The 19,806-nt window shown below is 43.2% G+C and overlaps 1 protein-coding gene across 1 annotated transcript in view; it reads right to left on the bottom strand.

Moving 5' to 3' along the window:
- Positions 1 to 19,806, bottom strand: part of LOC120937903 (spermatogenesis-associated protein 7 homolog) — a 248,135-nt gene that overhangs the window by 51,976 nt on the left and 176,353 nt on the right. Inside the window, exons 9-10 of the mRNA XM_040351450.1 lie at positions 18,602 to 18,679; positions 16,557 to 16,614 (exon numbers count right to left, since the gene is read on the bottom strand). Coding sequence (XP_040207384.1) covers positions 16,557 to 16,614; positions 18,602 to 18,679 — 136 coding nt within the window. The remainder of the gene's footprint in view (positions 1 to 16,556; positions 16,615 to 18,601; positions 18,680 to 19,806) is intronic.

Here is a 19,806-nt window from a genome sequence, read left to right as displayed (position 1 = left end):
GCTGCCCAATGTACTATGTTGTGCTGTATATACTGTATCATACTCATGTCAATCCCATTCTGCATGCTATCCAGTACATAACAAATCTAAGGTTGCCCCATTTTGTATATTATGCAGTATGCAACATACGCCACCTCACTACGAATGTTGTATTCAGGGCTGCTGTTAAAAACTATGGGGCCACATACAGACAACCTGACATGGGGCCCTACACAGACAACCTGACACAGGGCCCCATACAGCCAATGCTTCAGTTATGAATTTACACATTGAGTGATCGGTACTGATCACTCATTGTATTCATTCAGGAAAGGGGGGCTGCTTAATATAACTTATTTACAGGACCCTTCACCCGCTCTCCATCTTGAAGAATCCTATTGTGTGCTTGCAGCTGAGGCAGGAAGGACAGGAGAGAAGGTGGTAGTACTGTGGGGGTTGGGGGCACACACGGGGGTCGGGGTAGTAGGGGGAAACGTATGTAGCACAGGGAGGGTTATCAGTGTGGTTGGGGGGGGGGGATTACTGCAACCAATCACCTGTATGGCTGCAGCAGTTGAAAGCCAACGGGAGTGAGATAAGTAGAAGCTGGCTTTCAGATGCCGCAGAGAGAGACATACAGGGGCTTGGTTCCAGTAATTGTCCCCTCGCCCCACTGATCACCCTTCCTACCCACATCTGATTCACCCTGCTGCCTTACCCCTTGCTGGCCAGGGCCCCGCACAGGAGGACAAGTGGTAACACCTTATTCACGGCTCTGGCTGTATTTCATACAGTGGCTGACTGACAACTCATGGGGCCCCCGGGCAATAGGAGATTATGGGGTTCCCAGGCAATAGATTAGGGGACACACACACATACGCAGTATACACACACAGTATACACACACACAGAATACACATACACAAACTGAAAAGATACTGGAGAGGCGGAGCAGCTATAATCTTGGGATTTTTAGAAAAACACAGATTTTTACATTTTTACTGAGGCTGGCAACCCTGATGGGGCCCCCTAGTGGCATGGGGCCCTCGGGCAGTGCTCGAGTGCCCGAATGGTCAGTCTGCCCCTGATTTCATATATACTTCCAATAACTCATGTTGTATACCCTATATCCTCAGAGTTACAATATTAATAAACCTACTAAGATTTCTGAATTGCATACTGTTCAATAGCAACCATATTTTTACTAGATGACTGTATGGCTGCACTGTACAAGCACTGCACTAGGTACACAGAGCCCTTCTTGGCTTGCATATCCTTCTTGCCTGAAAATGCAAGTTTTGTTAGGAATGTTTCCATCAAGAAATATTTATTAACCAGTGACTATAACATTAAAAAACATAGGCCCAGATTCAAGAAGCTATTGCGCCGCGCAACCATAGGTTGCGCGGCGCAATAGCTGTTTTGCTCCCGCGTAGCGAATGCCCCTGATTCAGGAACATCGCTACGCGGACTGCAGCCTAGGATATGACAGACATAAGCCTCCTTATGCCTTCATATCTCAGGCTGCATTCTTGCGTTGGCCGCTAGGGGGAGCGGCCATTGTGATCGGCGTATAGTATGCAAATTGCATACTACCACCGATTCACAAAAGTTGCGCGGGCCCTGTGCACGCAAGGTACGGAGTTTCCGTACGGCGACTTTAGCGCAAGGTTGCTCCTGCTAATAGCAGGGGCAGCCAATGCTAAAGTATAGCCGCCCTTCCGGCTCGTGAATTTAAATTTCACGTCGTTTACGTAAGTGATTCGTGAATGGCGCTGGACGCCATTCACGTTCACTTAGAAGCAAATGACGTCCTTGCGACGTCATTTGCCGCAATGCACGTCGGGAAAGTTTCCCGACGGAGCATGCGCTGTTCGCTCGGCGCGGGAGCGCGCCTAATTTAAATGATTCCCGCCCCCGGCGGGATCATTTACATTAGGCGCCCTTACGCCGGGCTACTTAGCATAGCGCCCGCGCAATTTACGGAGCTACTGCTCCGTGAATCGCGGGCAAATCGAAATATTTGCGTGGGCGCAGAGCAAAAATCGTTGCCCTTTGCCCACGCAAATATTGCGCGGATCTACCTGAATCTGGGCCTCAGTCTACTGGTACATGCTGGAAAGACAAAAATACATTTTAAGAAATCCTAATGTATCAATGCTGAATGCTGCTCTCCATTACATAGGCGAGGAGGAAATATTGTCAGGACATACATTTATTTGAACACATTACTCATTTCATTCCCATGGGTAATATGTATATAAAACCAATAGGACCTAAAAAATATCTAAATGGAGGTGTAGCGGGGTCATCCTTTCAGAACCTTACGACAGGTCATCCCCGCTGGAACTTTAACCACATTTGTAAATATGTAAAATACCTTTAAGGAAGTTATGCATTGTGGGACGGCAAGTAGCAGGAGATATGGACTCCATTGACTCTGAAGAGAAACAGACTACATTTTCCACAATACCCCGTGTTATTGGAACATGTGACATCTCCGCACAGACTTATGGGGGAGAGTGGCTGATCTCGCTCTCTCGGGACCTGCACTTCTCTCCTCTGCGGAGCTGCTGACGGCGTGAAGCCGTGCTGTTAGGCCAGAAGCCTGGGCTTATCCACTGAGAGACCAGCCATCCAGACAGAAGCAAGACTCCAGCATCCGGCCCGTGTTCCTGGGGATTGAGGAGGCAGCCCAGCTGATGACTGAAACAGTGGAGCAACCCCTCCCTGTCCGGGATCCTTTGTGTCGTGGAGCAGTGCTTGCCAGCGCGCCCCTTTTTCTGAGGAGAACTCAGGCGGATCGGCCTGTCGGGTGAGAGAGCACATGCTAAACTTCAAACCCTGTGTTTAGCACAGACACCTAGTGCCATCTCACAGGCCACAGACACGTGTTCGGCCCATAGCCGGAGCTTAGAGGCCCAGTTAATTGTTCCAGTGTTACACAGAAGTGGTTGACGTTAGGGTTAGGGTCAATCCACCAACTTTCATTTATCACAGACATTTTGTTGCATAGTTTCTTTCACTGATTGCCGCCCGTGGATTACAATTTTAACATGCACCACCCGGCCGCAACGCGCATATTAACTGTTCTGTAGGACTGCCCGCCAGAGGGCGCTCGCGAGCATAGACTGCCTATCATTAGTTTAGGAAATGGTACCATTCTTATGTTTAAAATCTCTTTTTCTTACATCAATTGCTGATCCTTGCAAGGGTCCTTGCGAATCAGATTAGGTCATTACTTGCCAGTGATGTTCACAATTCAAATTTATGTTTGCCTTTCTTAAGTTTCTATACAGTAAACTTACCTCTCTTATATTTAAATATATTCACTGTGTGGTGTGTATTTTTCCTTGTCCGGAGAGACCGTCCATAACCGCAGGTAATTTTATTGCTATATTGTCACTGTGTATTGTGTGCCTGCTATTGTGACCCCAGCCCAGCAGAGGTCACAATACCTCATTCACCAGACTTCTGATGTGTCAAGGGAGGGTTCGAGCTAGTTAAACAGGGGTGAGCTGAGCCAAAAGAGAGTAGATCCCAAATCAATCAGTGGCTCCTTCGGGGGTAGCGCTACAGAGGGTTATTTGAATATAAAACTCAAATATAAAAACACATTTTCTTCATTTGAAGGTAAAAAAAATACAACAAAAGCAAAAAAAAAACAGGAAAACAGATTGGAAAACATACAAAATGAAGTGTGGTTTGATAAAAAAACAGGCACTAAAAATTATACCTCAGAATCAGCCCCAGGGAACAAAGAAAAAACAGACCAATTAAATTGTGACAGTTTGGGTGGTAAGGAGAAAACCCATGCGCCAACTAAATGTAGCTTTTTAAGACTTTAGGCCCCTTTCACATTGGACCTGTAGCCGCCGTGGCGGTATATCGACGCTAAAAATGGCGGCGCTATACCGCCGGGATTGCCGCGGGAATCGGCCGCTAGCGGTGCGGCATTAACCCCCGCTAGCAGCCGATAAAGGGTTAATACCACCCACAATGCGCCTCTATAGAGGCGCATTGCGGGCGGTATTGCCGCGGTTTCCCATTGTTTTCAATGGGAAGGAGCGGTATACACGCCGCTCCTCTCACCGCTCCAAAGATGCTGCTGACAGTAGATTTTTTTGTCTCCCGCCAGCGCATCGCCTCAGTGTGAAAGCCCTCCGGCTTTCACATTGAGGTAGCTGGGCAGGAGTTTTTCAGGCGGTATAGCAGTGCTATTTTTAGCGCTGTACCGCCTGAAAAACTCCTCAATGTAAAAAGGGGCCTAAATGAGGTGAAAAAGAGTGTCACTCACACATTGTGAGTGGTCATAAGCGCATAGACAAAGACATTGCACATCAGCTGTCTTGGCATCATGGAGGGGAAGAGGCGCACGTCAATGGGAGCCCAGCTGGCAGATAATCCGTCTACCCGCGATCGGGTGCTGCGGCAGGGACCAGCACTTCCTGGCTATTCTTTTGTACCACACCCAGGAAGTGACATCACGCAAGCCCGGCAGTGCATTCCACTGGACCAGGAAGTGTCGGTCCCCACCGCAGCACCCAATCCTGGGCAAACGGCTTATCCGCCAGCTGGGCTCCGATTGACGTGCACCTCTTCCCCTCTTCTCCTTCATGATACCAAGACAGCTGATGTGTAGTGTCTATCTTCTTTGTTGGACTGGGATGTCTTATTGCTGGATTGGGCTGTCTCCTTGGCATCCTATGGCACTTTTTTTTGCAAATTAAAAGACATGTAGCAATTACATGTTTTGTTGCTGTATTATTTTCTACTGTTTTTAAAAATGGTGAAGTTTCAATTTTCTTTTGCTGGTCTTGCCTAAGGTGCAAAATAGTCTAGCACCGATCCTGCTTGTATTCAGAAAAAAAATTTAAGGATGCGTTTGTGAGCACAGGGCTGTATTAATGTGTGTATTTCATAATTGCCAAGAGTACTGCTGTAAAAAAAACTAATCTTTAGCCCTAGGTAAGCCTTGTCTCTAAAGTGCTGCTCACATTTTTCTACAGACCTGTCTGACCTGGTGTAACTAACTGATAATTGTGAATGTTCTCCACTGCTTTTTTACATTTTCTTTCCCTGTAGAGTCTTGCTTGACAGTGTGTTTGATTGGAAGCATTTTTTTCTGCAGACAATTTTTCATTAGAAATAAAACCTCTCCAGTATCCAGGAGGACAACTGACAGATCTATTGTAATTTGTACTAAGCACTAACCAATGCAGACCCTTGTATGTCAGTGAAAGTTTAAGGCCTCGCACAGACGAGCAGACATGTCCGATGAAAACGGTCCGCGGACCGTTTTCATCGGACATGTCCGCTGGGATCATTTGGTCTGATGGCTGTACACATCCGACCAAATTCCCGGCGGACAGACGACGTGGTGACGTGGCGGCGACAATGACGCGGTGACGTGCGCGAACCCGGAAGTTCAATGCTTCCACGCATACATCGAATCACTTTGACGCCATGCGCGGGTTCTCGGGCCAGCGGACATGTCTGATGAGTCGTTCTGACCATTGGACATGTCCGACGGACAGGCTTCCAGCGGACATGTTTCTTAGCATGCTAAGAAACAGTTGTCCGCTGGAAACCTGTCCGCTAGGCCGGAAAACTGTCCGGTCGGACATGTCGGCGGAAACTGGTTCCGACAGACCAGTTTCAGCAGACATGTTCGGTCGTGTGTACGAGGCCTAAAAGGCTCCATGTAGATATGACAGTCCAGAGGCACAAAAAAGAACCATGTATTAAGAAGTGGTGTACTTTTTTTTTTTTTTAAATCAGAAAATGCTTTATTGAACAATTTTTTTTTTTATACACACATCACGTGATCATACAGATAATGTTGAGAGCAAGGACATATTAATTGTCATAACGTGAGGGTGTACTGGTTATTTATTCCTGTCATGAAGAATAAAGAACTTAGAATAGATAAAGGTAAGAATGAATACAATTAAAGGTTTATCAGTAAGAAATATAATAAATTATTGAAGACCAAGCCTTTTCTGGCACTTTTTGTTTAAAAGTTTAAATCAGTATTTTTTGCTAGAAATTACTTAGAACCCCCAAACATTTTATCTTTTTTTTAGCAGAGACCTTAGGCACTAAAATGGCGATTGTTGCAATTTTTTATATCACGCTGTATTTGCGCAGCAGTTTTTCAAACGCAATTTTTTGGGAAAAAATACACTGTAATAAATTCAAAATTCAAAGCACAATATATATATTGTTATATAAGGTTTTCAACATTTTTTACAAATAAATATCTGAAAAGTGTGGCATGCATTTGTATTCAGCCCCCTTTACTCTGATACCCCTAACTAAAATCTAGTGGAACCAGTGCCTTCAGAAGTCACCTAATTAGTAAATAGAGTCCACCTGTGTAAAATGTAATCTCGGCATAAATCCAGCTGTTCTGTGAAGCCCTCAGAGCCTGTTAACCACTTAACCCCCGGACCATATTGCTGGTCAAAGACCAGAGCACTTTTTGCGATTCGGCACTGCGTCGCTTTAACTGACAATTGCGCGGTCGTGCGACGTGGCTCCCAAACAAAATTGGAGTCCTTTTTTTCCCACAAATAGAGCTTTCTTTTGGTGGTATTTGATCACCTCTGCGGTTTTTAGTTTTTGCGCTATAAACAAAAAAAGAGCGACAAATTTGAAAAAAAATTATATTTTTTACTTTTTGCTATAATAAATATCCCCCAAAAATATATATAAAAAATGTTTTTTCCTCAGTTTAGGCCGATACGTATTCTTCTACATATTTTTCGTAAAAAAATTGCAATAAGCGTTTATTGATTGGTTTGCGCAAAAGTTATAGCGTTTACAAAATAGGGGGTAGTTTTATGGCATTTTTATTAATATTTTTTTTTTACTAGTAATGGCGGCGATCAGCGTTTTTTTTTTCCGTACTGCGACCTTATGGTGGACACTTCGGACACTTTTGACAAATTTTTGGGACCATTGTCATTTTTATAGCGATCAGTGCTAAAAAATGCATTGGATTACTATAAAAATGCCACTGGCAGGGAAGGGGTTAACACTAGGGGGCGGGGAAGGGGTTAAGTATGTTCTCTGGGTGTGTTCTAACTGTAGGGGGGGTGGACTCACTAGGGGAAATGACTGATCGCTGTTCATACATTGTATGAACAGATGGTCAGGCATTTCTCCCCTGACAGGACCGGGAGCTGTGTGTTTACACACACAGCTCCCGGTCCCGCTCTATAACGACCGATCGCAGGTGCCCGGCGGCAATCGCGCCCGCCGGGCACGTGCATGGGAGTCAGAAGCAAGCGGGGGATGTGCGTGCACGCCTCTGGCGGCGCACCCCTATTGGCTGCTGGGCGAGGTGACGTATAGCTACGTGATCTCGCCCAGCAGAGCAGACCTGCCACCGTATAACTGCGGCGGCTTGTCGGCAAGCAGTTAAGCTGGATACTGTTGTGCAGAGCATTGAAATCATGCATTGGAAGCTACTTGTTTGCAGAAATAGCTTTGCTTTTATGGAGGATTGGCAATGCATGTCTTTACAGCATGAGAAAACATGAGACAGGAGCTAACCACAAACAAGTGCACTGAACTTAGATAGATGATACATCCTGTCATATTATAGAATACACACTATAACACTAAAGTGCCACCTGCTGCATAGATAAGTATAATGCATACAGTATATAGTTCACAGTACTTTACATTACATGCTGTTGTCCTTCCAACACCCCTTCTCAACAGCATGTGCTTTGTCAAAGTACATTCAGCTTCTTCTGGATATAACAATCAAGTTCCTTCTACAAACGTCATTCAATACTGCCCATCAGAGTGCAGCGGCAGTCATCTCTGACGCACTGTATATACGTATTGCGGTCGGCAAGTGGTTAAACAAATTCACTGCTCCGTGTTTTTGCTATTGCACTCAACAAAACAGATTTAGAAATTGACACACGGAGCTAAGTATTTTTTTGCAATTTTTTCAGTCTACTTACCTAAAGCTGAGCTTCACCCAAAAGGGGAAGTTCCGCTTCAAAGCCTCCTTCCCACTCCTCCTCTTTAAGAAATTACACGTTTTTATGACAGGAATCCGCCTCCCACTTCCTCTTGGATTGCCTAAGCTATCCAAGCAGAAGTTCTCCTCCCCCTACCTCTCTGCAGTCTTCTGGGACAAGTCATAGGTTCTAGAAGACTGCGGGACTGTTCACAATGCGCAGCGTGGCTTGCACATGCACGGTGGGCACCCGGTTGTGTAACCGCAAGCCAGGTGAGCACATCGCTAGATCTTGGGAGAGGCGTGTGTCTGTTTATTAAAAGTCATATACAGTTTTTGTAGCTGCTGACTTTTATTAAACACAAATATGACTGGAGCTCCTCTTTAATCGCTTCCAGTCAGGGCCAATTCTGACATCCCTTAACTACATGTAAAAAACATATTTTTTTGTTAGAAAACTACGTAGAACCCCCAAACATTACATATTTTTTAAGCAGAGGCTCTAGAGAATAACATGGTGGATTCTTTGTATTTTTTATTGGTGGAAGAAGATTATTTTAATATGTGTGTGATTTTTTGATGCTATTTTTGTTCATCGTTTGATATTTAGAAAGATATTTTGAATTTATTTAAAGTATAACTAAAGTAAAAACTTTTTTTTTTGGATAGGATGGAGAAGGATTAGAACACTTTTATGCCCTGTACACACGATCGGTTCATCCGATGAAAACGGACTGATGGATTTTTTCATCAGATATCCGATGAAGCTGACTTTCATCAGTCGCGCCTACACACCATCAGTTAAAAAAACGATCGTGTCAGAACGCGGTGACGTAAAACACAACTACGTGCTGAGAAAAATTAAGTTCAATGCTTCCAAGCATGCGTCGACTTGGTTCTGAGCATGCGTGGATTTTTAACCGATGGACGTGCCCCACAGGCGATCGTTTTTTTCTATCGGTTAGTTAACCATCAGATAATTTTAAAACAAGTTCCTAGTTTTTTAACCAATGGATAAAAAACCGATGGGGCTAACACACGATCGGTTAGTCTGATGAAAACGGTCCATCAGACCGTTTTCATCAGACAAACCTATCGTGTGTACGCGGCATTAAGGTTTTTATTGCTGCTTGTGTTTAGGGAGCTTCACTTTCTCTATTTGTTCTGTTTACCATTATCATTAAAAGTGAAATTAAAAGAAAACCCCAAGGGATTCCTTTAATTTGTATGGATTTCCTCTCACTTCCTGTTTTTGGTATGGGAAAGGAAGTAAATGGAAGACTCCCCAATGGGGCAAAAACAGGGGTTTTAATCCTCCCTTAAGCCCTGTACATACGATCGGATATCTAATGGAATCTAATCCGATGGATTTTTTTTGTCAAGTATCTGATGAAGCTGACTTTCATCAGTCTTGCCTACACACCATCGGTCAAAAATCCGACCGTGTCCAAACGCGGTGACATAAAACACTACGACGTGCTGAGAAAAATGAAGTTCAATGCTTCCGAGCATGCGTCGACTTGATTTTGAGCATGCGTGGATTTTTGACCGATGGACTCCCACACAGACTTTTTTTTACTGATGGAAAACAAACCGATGGGGCCCACACACGATCGGTTTGTCCGATGAAAACGGTCCATCGGTCCATTTTCATCAGACAAAGCGATCGTGTGTACAGGGCTTTACTCTATCCAAAATGAACAGGAAAGATTTGCTTTTAGTTACACTTTCAGCCTTGCTCAACCTTTTCAACACAGAGAAATCCTTAAAATAACATTGCAGTCTCAGGAACCCCTGCTAAAAATGACTATATCTACATCTCATGATACATTAGTTTGATGGTCAGTGGGAAGAATGCTCCTTATACCTGTGGTCATTGAGAAGAATTGCCTCTTATAAATAGCTAAAAAGATCAATGGTGTCAGTGGGAAACGTGTCATTTGTGGCATTGGATGATTTCCCCTCTATTACTTTTCTGGGGACAACCCAAAATTTGTGATTTTCCTTTACTTTCAATGATAATGGTACACAGGACAAATATAGAGAGGGTGAATCTCACTTATAGGGGCACATATAACAATAAACACCTGTCAGGTGTTCTAATCCACCTCCTTTAGTTATACTTTAAGTAAATCAACCCCAATGATTTTCATATTTAGGTTTCTTTGCATTACTGTTGAGAGAACTGATCCAAAATGGCAGACACTACTTAAAATTGCCTAATATATATATATTTATTATATATTTTAAATTCCATAAATACCACATACCTGGACTGCTACTTAACCACTTGCCGCCCGCCAATGACATATTGACGTCGGCAAAGTGGTTGTAGAATCCTGAGTGGACGTCATATGACGTCCTCAGGATTCTGAGCCGCTGCACGCCCCCGGGGGCGCGCATCGCGGCGATCGTTGTTGCAGGGTGTCAGTCTGACACCCCGCAACACTGATCAAGGTAAAGAGTCTCTCAAGGGACTATCACGTGATCAGCCGTGTCCAATCACGGCTGATCACGATGTAAATAGGAAAAGCTGGTAATCGGCTTTTCCTCACTCGCGTCTGTCAGACACGAGTAGAGGAGAGCCGATCGGCCTCTCCTGTGACAGGGGGGGGGGTTTGTGCTGATCGATTATCAGCACAGCCCCCCCGAGGATGCCCACTGGACCACCAGGGATGCCCACTGGACCACCAGGGATGGCCATATAGACCACCAGGGATAATAAAAAAAAAAAGAAAAAAGGATGCCACCCTAGACCACCATCTTTCAGACATTTCCACGTCTGACCCTACTCTGTCTACACAGGACAATCACATGATTATTAGTTTTTATATACTGTTTTATATACTGTTTTGATTTCTATAATCGAAACTATCTATATATTTTTGTATTCTTTAATTTAATATTAGTGCATAAGTTCCTGTGTCACTCTGGAGGCACTTTGCCATGTGTAAATAGTTTGCTAGTTCCTATGGAACGTCCAATTTTAATGTCAAATTTCACTTTTGTGTCTAAATAAATCTATTTTTTTTAGAAAATTCTCTGTACGACTACATCCTTTACAACGTATTGTGCCTGAAAAGTCCAACAACTTGCCCCCAGTTTATTCCTTCCTCATACTTAAATAGGATGTGGCACCTGCCTTACCAGTCAGTGTCCACATGCTCACTACATGTGAGGATACTGCCCCCCTCTCCCTTCTCCCTTTTTTTCATTAATACCGCAGCAAGAATTAAACCTCTTGTCACAGTAGGCATTAGTGCATCTTTAAAGTGCATGAGGGAAGGTTTTTTAGGGTTAAAACAGGTGCTGAGCAGGTGACATATCTACCCCTTACTACCTGACAAATGTCCTCTGAAAAGCGATCCACAGCAAATCCCTTTTCAGAGAGGCCACAATGATAACCAAATGCCTGAACGAGCCCCAACAGATTTGGAATGGGACTGCAGGAGTCTGGCTGGAGCACGTTTTCATTCTGAAAGGCAGTTTGGCATGTATTAAACATAGAATTCTGGAAGAGCACAAGGTAAAACTTTCAGCAGAAGGTGCTGTTTATCAGTGAAGATTTTATTATCCATGAGCCTTTTTAATTATGATCCGTATTTTAGTAAAAAATCAATTAGAAACAGTAAGTCTTGTGATTAATGATTCTCTCACAGTCTTCTAAAAATAGTTTCATCTAAGTCTCATTTCACAGATACTAAATGATGGCAAGGCAAGATTTTTATTTTTTTTAGCTAATGAAATGTAGAGGTAAAAATGTAGAAAGAAAATGTTTCACTATAATAGTGATAGGGCTCATTCACATGTGAGGTAGGAACTTAGGGCCTGATCCACAAAAGGGATACGACAGCATATCTGCTGATACGCCGTTGTATCCCTGTTTCTATCTATGCGAATGATTCACAGAATCAGTTACGCATAGATAGGCAGAAGATCCGACAGGTGTAATACTTTTACACTGTCGGATCTTAGGATGCAGTACCTCGGCCGCCGCTGGGGGCATTTCTCGTCGTAATCCAGCGTCGGGTATGCAAATTAGCACTTACGGAGATCCACAAAGCTTTTTCCCTTCGTTATTTCTCCGTAAGTGTTAGTTTGCCGTCGCAAAATTAGGGCTGCTTTTACAAAGTGTAAACTTAGTACACCATGTAAAAGTATACCCTTCTATCCCGCGTCGCTGTAAATTTTTTTAAAAAAAACATTTTTTTCCCGCCGCAACTTTTTTTTTTCTTTTACACCCGTCACGATTCTCAAAACTCTGCGCAACGTAAATACGCGCAAAGCACGTTGGGAAAATAGCGTTGGGAGCATGCGCAGTACGTCCGGCGCTGGAGCGCGCCTAATTTAAATGGGACTCGCCCCATTAGATTGGGCCCGCCTTGCGCCGGACAGATTTAAGTTACACCGCTGAAAATTTCTAGGTAAGTGCTTTGTGGATCGGGCACTTAGGTAGAAATTTTGCGGGGGTGTAACTTAAATTGGAACATTTAAGTTGCGCTCGCTGGCTGTGGATCTGGCCCTTACTTCTTGGATCGCTTTTCAGAGCTGTTCGACAGGTAGTGAGGAGGAGATACGTCACCTCCTCACTGCCTGATTTAAAGGGTTTACCTTTGTTTTGTTTTTTTTTAGAAGAAGAATTTACCCCCTTCCTGACCAGAGCCCTTTTTGCGATTCGGCACTGCGTCGCTTTAACTGACAACTGCACGGTTGTGCGACGTTGCACCCAAACAAAATTGACGTCCTTTTTTTCCCACAAATAGAGCTTTTGTTTGGTGGCATTTGATCACCTCTGCGTTTTTTTTTTTTTTTGCGCTATAAAAAAAAGAAGAGCGCCAATTTTGAAAAAAAAAAACAACACAATATCTTTTACTTTTTGATTTAATAAATATCACAATTTAAAAAATAAATACAAATTTCCTCAGTTTAGGCTGATATGTATTCTAAAAAAAAAATCGCAATAAGCGTATATTGATTGGTTTGCGCAAAAGTTATAGCAACTACAAAATAGGGGGTAGTTTTATTGCATTTTAATTTTTTTTACTAGTAATGGCGGCGATCATTTTATTGTGACCGTGACATTGCGATGGACATATCGGACACATTTTTGGGACCATTCACATTTATACAGCGATTAGTGCTACAAAACTGCACTGGTACTGTGTAAATGTGACTGGCAGGGAAGGGGTTAACACTAGGAGGTGCTGAAGGGGTAAAATATGTTCCCTAGTGAGTGATTCTAATGGTGGGGGGGGGAACTCACAAGGGGAGGAGACCGATCTGTGTTTCTCTGTACTGGGAACACAGCATCTGTCTCCTCACCTCTGACAGGACATGGATCTGTGTGTTTACACACACAGATCCACGGTCCTGCCATGATCACGGGCAATCGCAGGTGCCCGGCGGACAGGCACGCGCATGCGTGGGCGTGCACCTCCTGGACGGCCGGGAAGCCCAGAATGTCATATGACGTCCACCCAGGATGGGAGATCCTATCTGTGAACGTCATATTACTATGGGCGGGTAGGAAAGTGGTTAAATAACAAACAGGAATGAAATTTGCACAATTCCCCCATCAACACAGACAGTGCTGACATTGTTGGATGAGAGTCGAGATTAGCACAGGTTCACAGTATTCTACAACATATATGTAATCATGTAAATAGTTATATACCTTATTGTGTAAATACTACAAATAAAAAAAATAAAAAAAACAGCGTGCACAAAACTCCCCCAATAGCTGAAGTGTAAAAAAAAAATATAGAAAATCAATACTACATGGATTGTGAAAGATCAAAATTATATATAAAAAAATGAATAAATGGTATTAGCCTACTATATGAATAGCAAATAGAGTGCAAAAATGCAACAATGTGCAAAACACCATATTTTGTATGGATACAAAATTGTGCAAATAAGCAATAATAAAGTGCTGGAATTGTAATGCAATCATCAAAAGTGTTAAATTGGTGCAAGTCCGAAAAATACTATAAAAATAAAATCACAATTATGTAAACATTGTGAGTGATACCCTTCCTATCTATGTATCACAACAGAAAAATGCAAAATTTTACAGACTGACAATGTGTATCAACCTATCATATACAGTACAGACCAAAAGTTTGGACACACCTTCTCATTCAAAGAGTTTTCTTTATTTTCATGACTATGCAAATTGTAGATTCACACTGAAGGCATCAAAACTAAATATAAAAATAAATAAAATATATTTCATATTCTATGGTTCTTCAAAGTAGCCACATTTTGCTTTGAGTACTGCTTGGCACACTCTTGGCATTCTCTTGATGAGCTTCAAGAGGTAGTCACCTGGCGCAGCACCCCATCACTCTCCTTCTTGGTCAAATAGCCCTTACACAGCCTGGAGGTGTGTTTGGGGTCATTGTCCTGTTGAAAAATAAATGATGGTCCAACTAAACGCAAACCGGATGGAATAGCATGCCGCTGCAAGATGCTGTGGTAGCCATGCTGGTTCAGTATGCCTTCAATTTTGATTAAATCCCCAACAGTGTCACCAGCAAAGCACCCCCACACCATCACACCTCCTCCTCCATGCTTCACGGTGGGAACCAGGCATGTAGAGTCCATCCGTTCACCTTTTCTGCGTCGCACAAAGACACAGGGGTTGGAACCAAAGATCTCAAGTTTGGACTCATCAGACCAAAGCACAGATTTCCACTGGTCTAATGTCCATTCCTTGTGTTCTTTAGCCCAAACAAGTCTCTTCTGCTTGTTGCCTTTCTTTAGCAGTGGTTTCCTAGCAGATATTCTACCATGAAGGCCTGATTCACACAGTCTCCTCTTACTAGTTCTAGAGATGTGTCTGCTGCAAAAGGTGGCTACTTTGAAGAACCTAGAATATGAAATATATTTTCAGTTGTTTCACACTTTTTTGTTATGTATAATTCCACATGTGTTACTTCATAGTTTTGATGCCTTCAGTGTGAATCTACAATTTTCATAGTCATGAAAATAAAGAAAACTCTTTGATTGAGAAGGTGTGTCCAAACTTTTGGTCTGTACTATATATATATATATATATATATATATATATATATATATATATATATATATAAAAATGAAAAAAATATAAAAATATTCAAACAATATTAGAAAATCCCAAAAATAGTAAAAGGTGACATTTTCTCAAGCCACCGGTCACCAGCGTTCAATCAGTGATTCCCTCACCAATCTCACTAAAAGACCTTAACAGCTGGGACCATGAGCCTTCCAATAGCCTCTGCTGTGCTCTGCTGTATTCAATCAGTCTGATGTGTATCTCGCCATGGAACACACAATGAATGAGGAGAAGAAAGAAAAAATGCTTCTCATAGCATACCACAATTCAGACAGGCATTCATAAAACAAAATACAAGATCCACTCACATATTCCAAGCACCCACCCGGGGCTAAGGAAAACACGCTTAGCTCAGTCAGTGGTGGTGCTGCGGTTGTATCACACAACACAGGCTCCAACCACTCAAAATTGTGACACCGTCAGCGTCCCTATCTCACTCTACGTCCGTTTCGTCTATCAACGTCTTCATGGAGTGGCAGACATGACAATCCATCCTGCCAAGCTGAAGACAGTGATTAACACTTGCGGCTATAGCAGTCACTAACGATAATCGCAAGTAAAATTCGACAGGCTGGTTGTACCCTAGTGGATCAACCGATCAACTTAGTACATTCAGCCTGCCCGTACATGGTTCGAATCTTGGCTGGTTCCTGCTGCTCTGGTCGGAATTCTAACCATTTATGGCCGACCTTAGTTTTGTCCAGGACCTCCCCCACCCAGCAGAATCAGGGTGGTGACCTGACTTTTTTCTGCTGCAGTTAGGAAATAAAGAGAAGTCACCTCCGTGCCCCCAGCTTTTGACTGGTCAATGAAAGTGCAGAAATTAGACTGATGTGGTAATTTCTCTATTTTCTCCTTCATGTATCATGTTCATTGTCAGCACACATGTGCATGCAGGGCACCTAATTGGCCTCAAGTACTGCTCCTCCCTCACTCATTCCAAGTGCTGCTGGTGAATAAAATAGATTCAAATCATGCAATATTCTGGTGTTTGCCAAAGTTGAATTTAAAATAAATGTAATATTTTATTTTTAAATAAATACATTATTGCTTGAATTAGTGTTTTTTTCTTTTACTCTGCTGCCAGCACTTTTTTTTGATCCGGACTCAGGGAAATATTACTCACCCCCCCCCCCCCCCCAAAAAAAAAAAAGTTCCCAAAGTCCAGGAGATCAGGCGCAAAAAGGTGACTCAATAAGCCGAGGGGGGCATTTTCAGTACAAAAAAATGTGCTGAAAAATTTGGCTTATACTCGAGTATATACAGTAATTTATATAAGCATATAACAAGTCTATTGTTTCTTTAAAAAATTTACAAAATTAAAATATTATGTTTTACATTTCATTTTTCATTTTTTTTTTCATAAAACCCTTGTTTTCTACAGGATACACCTATCACACTCAGTATGTACACCATTATGAACTTTCAAATAAGAAAGCCCAGCACTGCAGTCTGTTTTTTAGCAGACTTTCAATAAGGACTTAGAAGAAAAGTACCTACCTCTGGGATATTGTGATTTTTTCTTTGAAGGTGGTCTTGAAAAACACGGTCTATTGCACTGGCAATGACATAGAGAACATTAGCAAACTCGCATATACAGTCTAAAAGTATATTTACTGAACTTTGCTAAACCTATTTTTAAACTACTCTGATGTCCCGAGTGGTTTTCACGTCAGAAAAAAAACGGGATGTTTTTTCCGACGGAATTCCGCTCAAGCCTGCCTTGCAGACACACGGTCACACAAAAGTTCGGTGAACTTTTGACTGCAAAGAACGCAGTGACGTAAAAGACTACGACGAGCCGAGAAAATTAAGTTGACTTGTTTCCGAGCATGCGTCGGAATTTTGCACGTATGGGATTTGTACACACGATTGGAAATTTCCGATCAGGTTTTTTTTCAAACGGGAAAAAAGAGATCCTGCTCTCTATCTTTTTCCAGCAGTTTTCCCTTTTTTCAGATGGGAAAAAAAGAGATCCTGCTCTCATCAGACTTTTTCCAACGGGAAAACCGATTGTGTGTACGGAGCATGAGTGTAATCACATTCTTTTTGTATGTACTCCTTCTTTAAAATGACTCCCAATTATCCTTGCCTACCAGGTAAGACATCATATCAGTGGTAGTGTTTGAACTGTCTGCTAAACAATACAGAACATTGGTTTCCCCAATAAACTAAAGTATATCAATACCCAAGAATACACAATTTAATATAAGCAGCTAACCAGTCCTTAGTTGTAGTTGTTGCATTCATTTTCTGTTTTTAGGCAAAGAACATTTTCTGCAAGTACTGAATAATACCTGTTGATCCTGCCAGAATTCCAGTGTCCTTGTAACTTTCTATGTACTGAACCGGTGTCTCAAACAATGTTATTTGTTTTCTTAAAGCGGGAGTTCACCCTAAAAAAATGTTTTAACCTTAGATTGATGCTCATTTTGTCTAGGGGAATCGGCTAGTTTTTTTAAAATCGAAGCTGTACTTACCGTTTTAGAGAGCGATCTTCTCCGCCGCTTCCGGGTATGGTCTTCGGGACTGGGCGTTCCTTCTTGATTGACAGGCTTCCGACAGGCTTCCGACGGTCACATCCATCGCATCACGAGTAGCCGAAAGAAGCCGAACGTCGGTGCGGCTCTATACGGCGCCTGCGCACCGACGTTCGGCTACTTTCGGAAAATCGTGACGCGATGGATGCGACTGTCGGAAGCCTGTCGGAAGCCTGTCAATCAAATAGGAACGCCCAGGCCCATACGCGGAAGCGGCGGAGAAGATCGCTCTCTAAAACGGTAAGTACGGCTTCGATTTAAAAAAAAATAGCCGATTCCTCTTGACAAAATGAGCATCAATCTAAGGTTAAAAATTGTCATTTCTGGGTGAACCTCCACTTTAACCATCGTCTATGAACTAAACAACTCCTTCTACCTATATAACAGAGAATGTGAAAAGGGGAGGTTTCTTTGTAGTCCAAACCAGGAGGGCAGCTAAGGGTGAAATTGCTATCCTTCAATAGATATAATACAGCAAGTGAGCGTTTTCCCTCTAGGACAACAAGTGTGTTACTGGCAGGATCAGCAGATGAAAAAAAAAAAAAAAAAAAAAACTTGTGTATTGGTACCCCAGTAAGACTGCATTCACATCTAGGCGGACAAAATCGCGGCGTTTCGTCCCACGAATTGCGGCGTCAAATAGCAGCGTTTTGTACCGCGTTTTGCGGCGACAAAACGCCGTGATTGTCCGCCTAGATGTGCCCCTAGATTGTCCCCCTATGGAGATGGTTCCCATCTCCTATGCTGAACGCCGAAAGCCGCCTGAAAAAAAGGTCCGGGACTTTTTTTCAGGCGGCAGGCGGCAGGCGGCAGGCGTGGAGATGTGAACCATCTCCATAGAGGGCAATGTTAAATCATCCCTCTGGCGTGTCGGGGCGGCAGCGGGCGTCACACTACAGGCGACAAAACGCCTAGGTGTGAATGGGCTCTAAGGGCTGCTGAGAATTGTGGTCTGTCTGTCAGCCTGCCCAGCTCTGCATTCACTTATGACCTGTGTGTACTTACCTGCTGGAGCCACCACCTCTAAGTAAGATGTCATCTGTTAGTTCCTTAAGAAAGTTAAGGCATTTCAGATCATCCTCCCTCAAAAAAAAAAAAATAAGAAAAGTATCAATCAGTAACAAAACTAAGGAGGACTTGCCACTATATATTATAAAGTACATTCATATTCCTGTTGACCTTGAAAAGATTAATGGGACCTGGGCCAGCCAACATATACTGTGATGTTGGTCATCAGAGCTTCAAGGGGCATAACACAGCCACCCCACACATCATGCTATTGACTGTCAGTAACAAGAATAATATAATAGAAAGGATCTAGGCCAGCCTTTCTCAACCTGCTCAACACAGAGGAACCCTTGAAATAACTTTCCGGGCTCAGGGAAATCGAACCAAAATGCTCCTTACACTTGTGGTCATTGGGGAAAAAAAGAACCCTTACAGAAAGCTAAAAAGACCAATGGTGTCAGTGGGAACTTATCTGAGAGGCAAACATTGATCATCGCTCAAGGAACCCCTAGCAAGCTCTGGAGCACAGGTGTCAAACACCAGGCCCGCGGGCCGAATCCGGCCCTCCAGGCCATTTCATGTGGCCCTCGCACCTCTCAGGAGAACTCCAGCCCTCCTCTGGTCTTACTCTAGACCCTTACTTTCTGCTTTCAAGCAATGCATCCAGCTTCTTCCCAGCAGCAGCATAAGGAAAGGGGGGTGCACTGTGATGTAAGGGAGAGTGGGGGACTCAACTTCTGATGGTGGGGTGACTCTTGACATCTAATGTAAAGGTGGGGATGCGCTGGACATCTAATCTTACAGATACAACCGGCCCTTTTGAGGGCAATCATTATGCTGATGCAGCCCACAATGAAATTGAGTTTGACACCCCTGCTCTGGAGGAACCCTAGTTGAGAAACCGTGATCTAGACTGCTGCCCTCCTTGTCAGTGCAGTCAGGCTGAGTCCTCATTGTTGTCGTTTTTATTTTTTAATTGGCAAAATACTTTACTGCATTCTTAGGCCCCGTACACACGGTCGGTTTGGTCCGATGAGAATGAACCAAAGTTCATTTCATCGGACCAAACCGACCGTGTGTATAGTCCAAAATTTTAAAACATGCTTCAAAACCGAACCGATGGACCGCTGCCCCATAGGACCAAACCGATGGTTAGTACAGAAAAGCATTGGTTCAAAACCCGTGTATGCTCAGAATCAAGT

This window comes from Rana temporaria, chromosome 4 (genome assembly GCF_905171775.1).
Source record: "Rana temporaria chromosome 4, aRanTem1.1, whole genome shotgun sequence".
In the NCBI taxonomy this organism is placed as follows: Eukaryota; Metazoa; Chordata; class Amphibia; order Anura; family Ranidae; genus Rana; species Rana temporaria.
The sequence above is the reverse complement of the archived record's forward strand: the minus strand, read 5'-3'. Positions and strand labels throughout refer to the sequence as shown.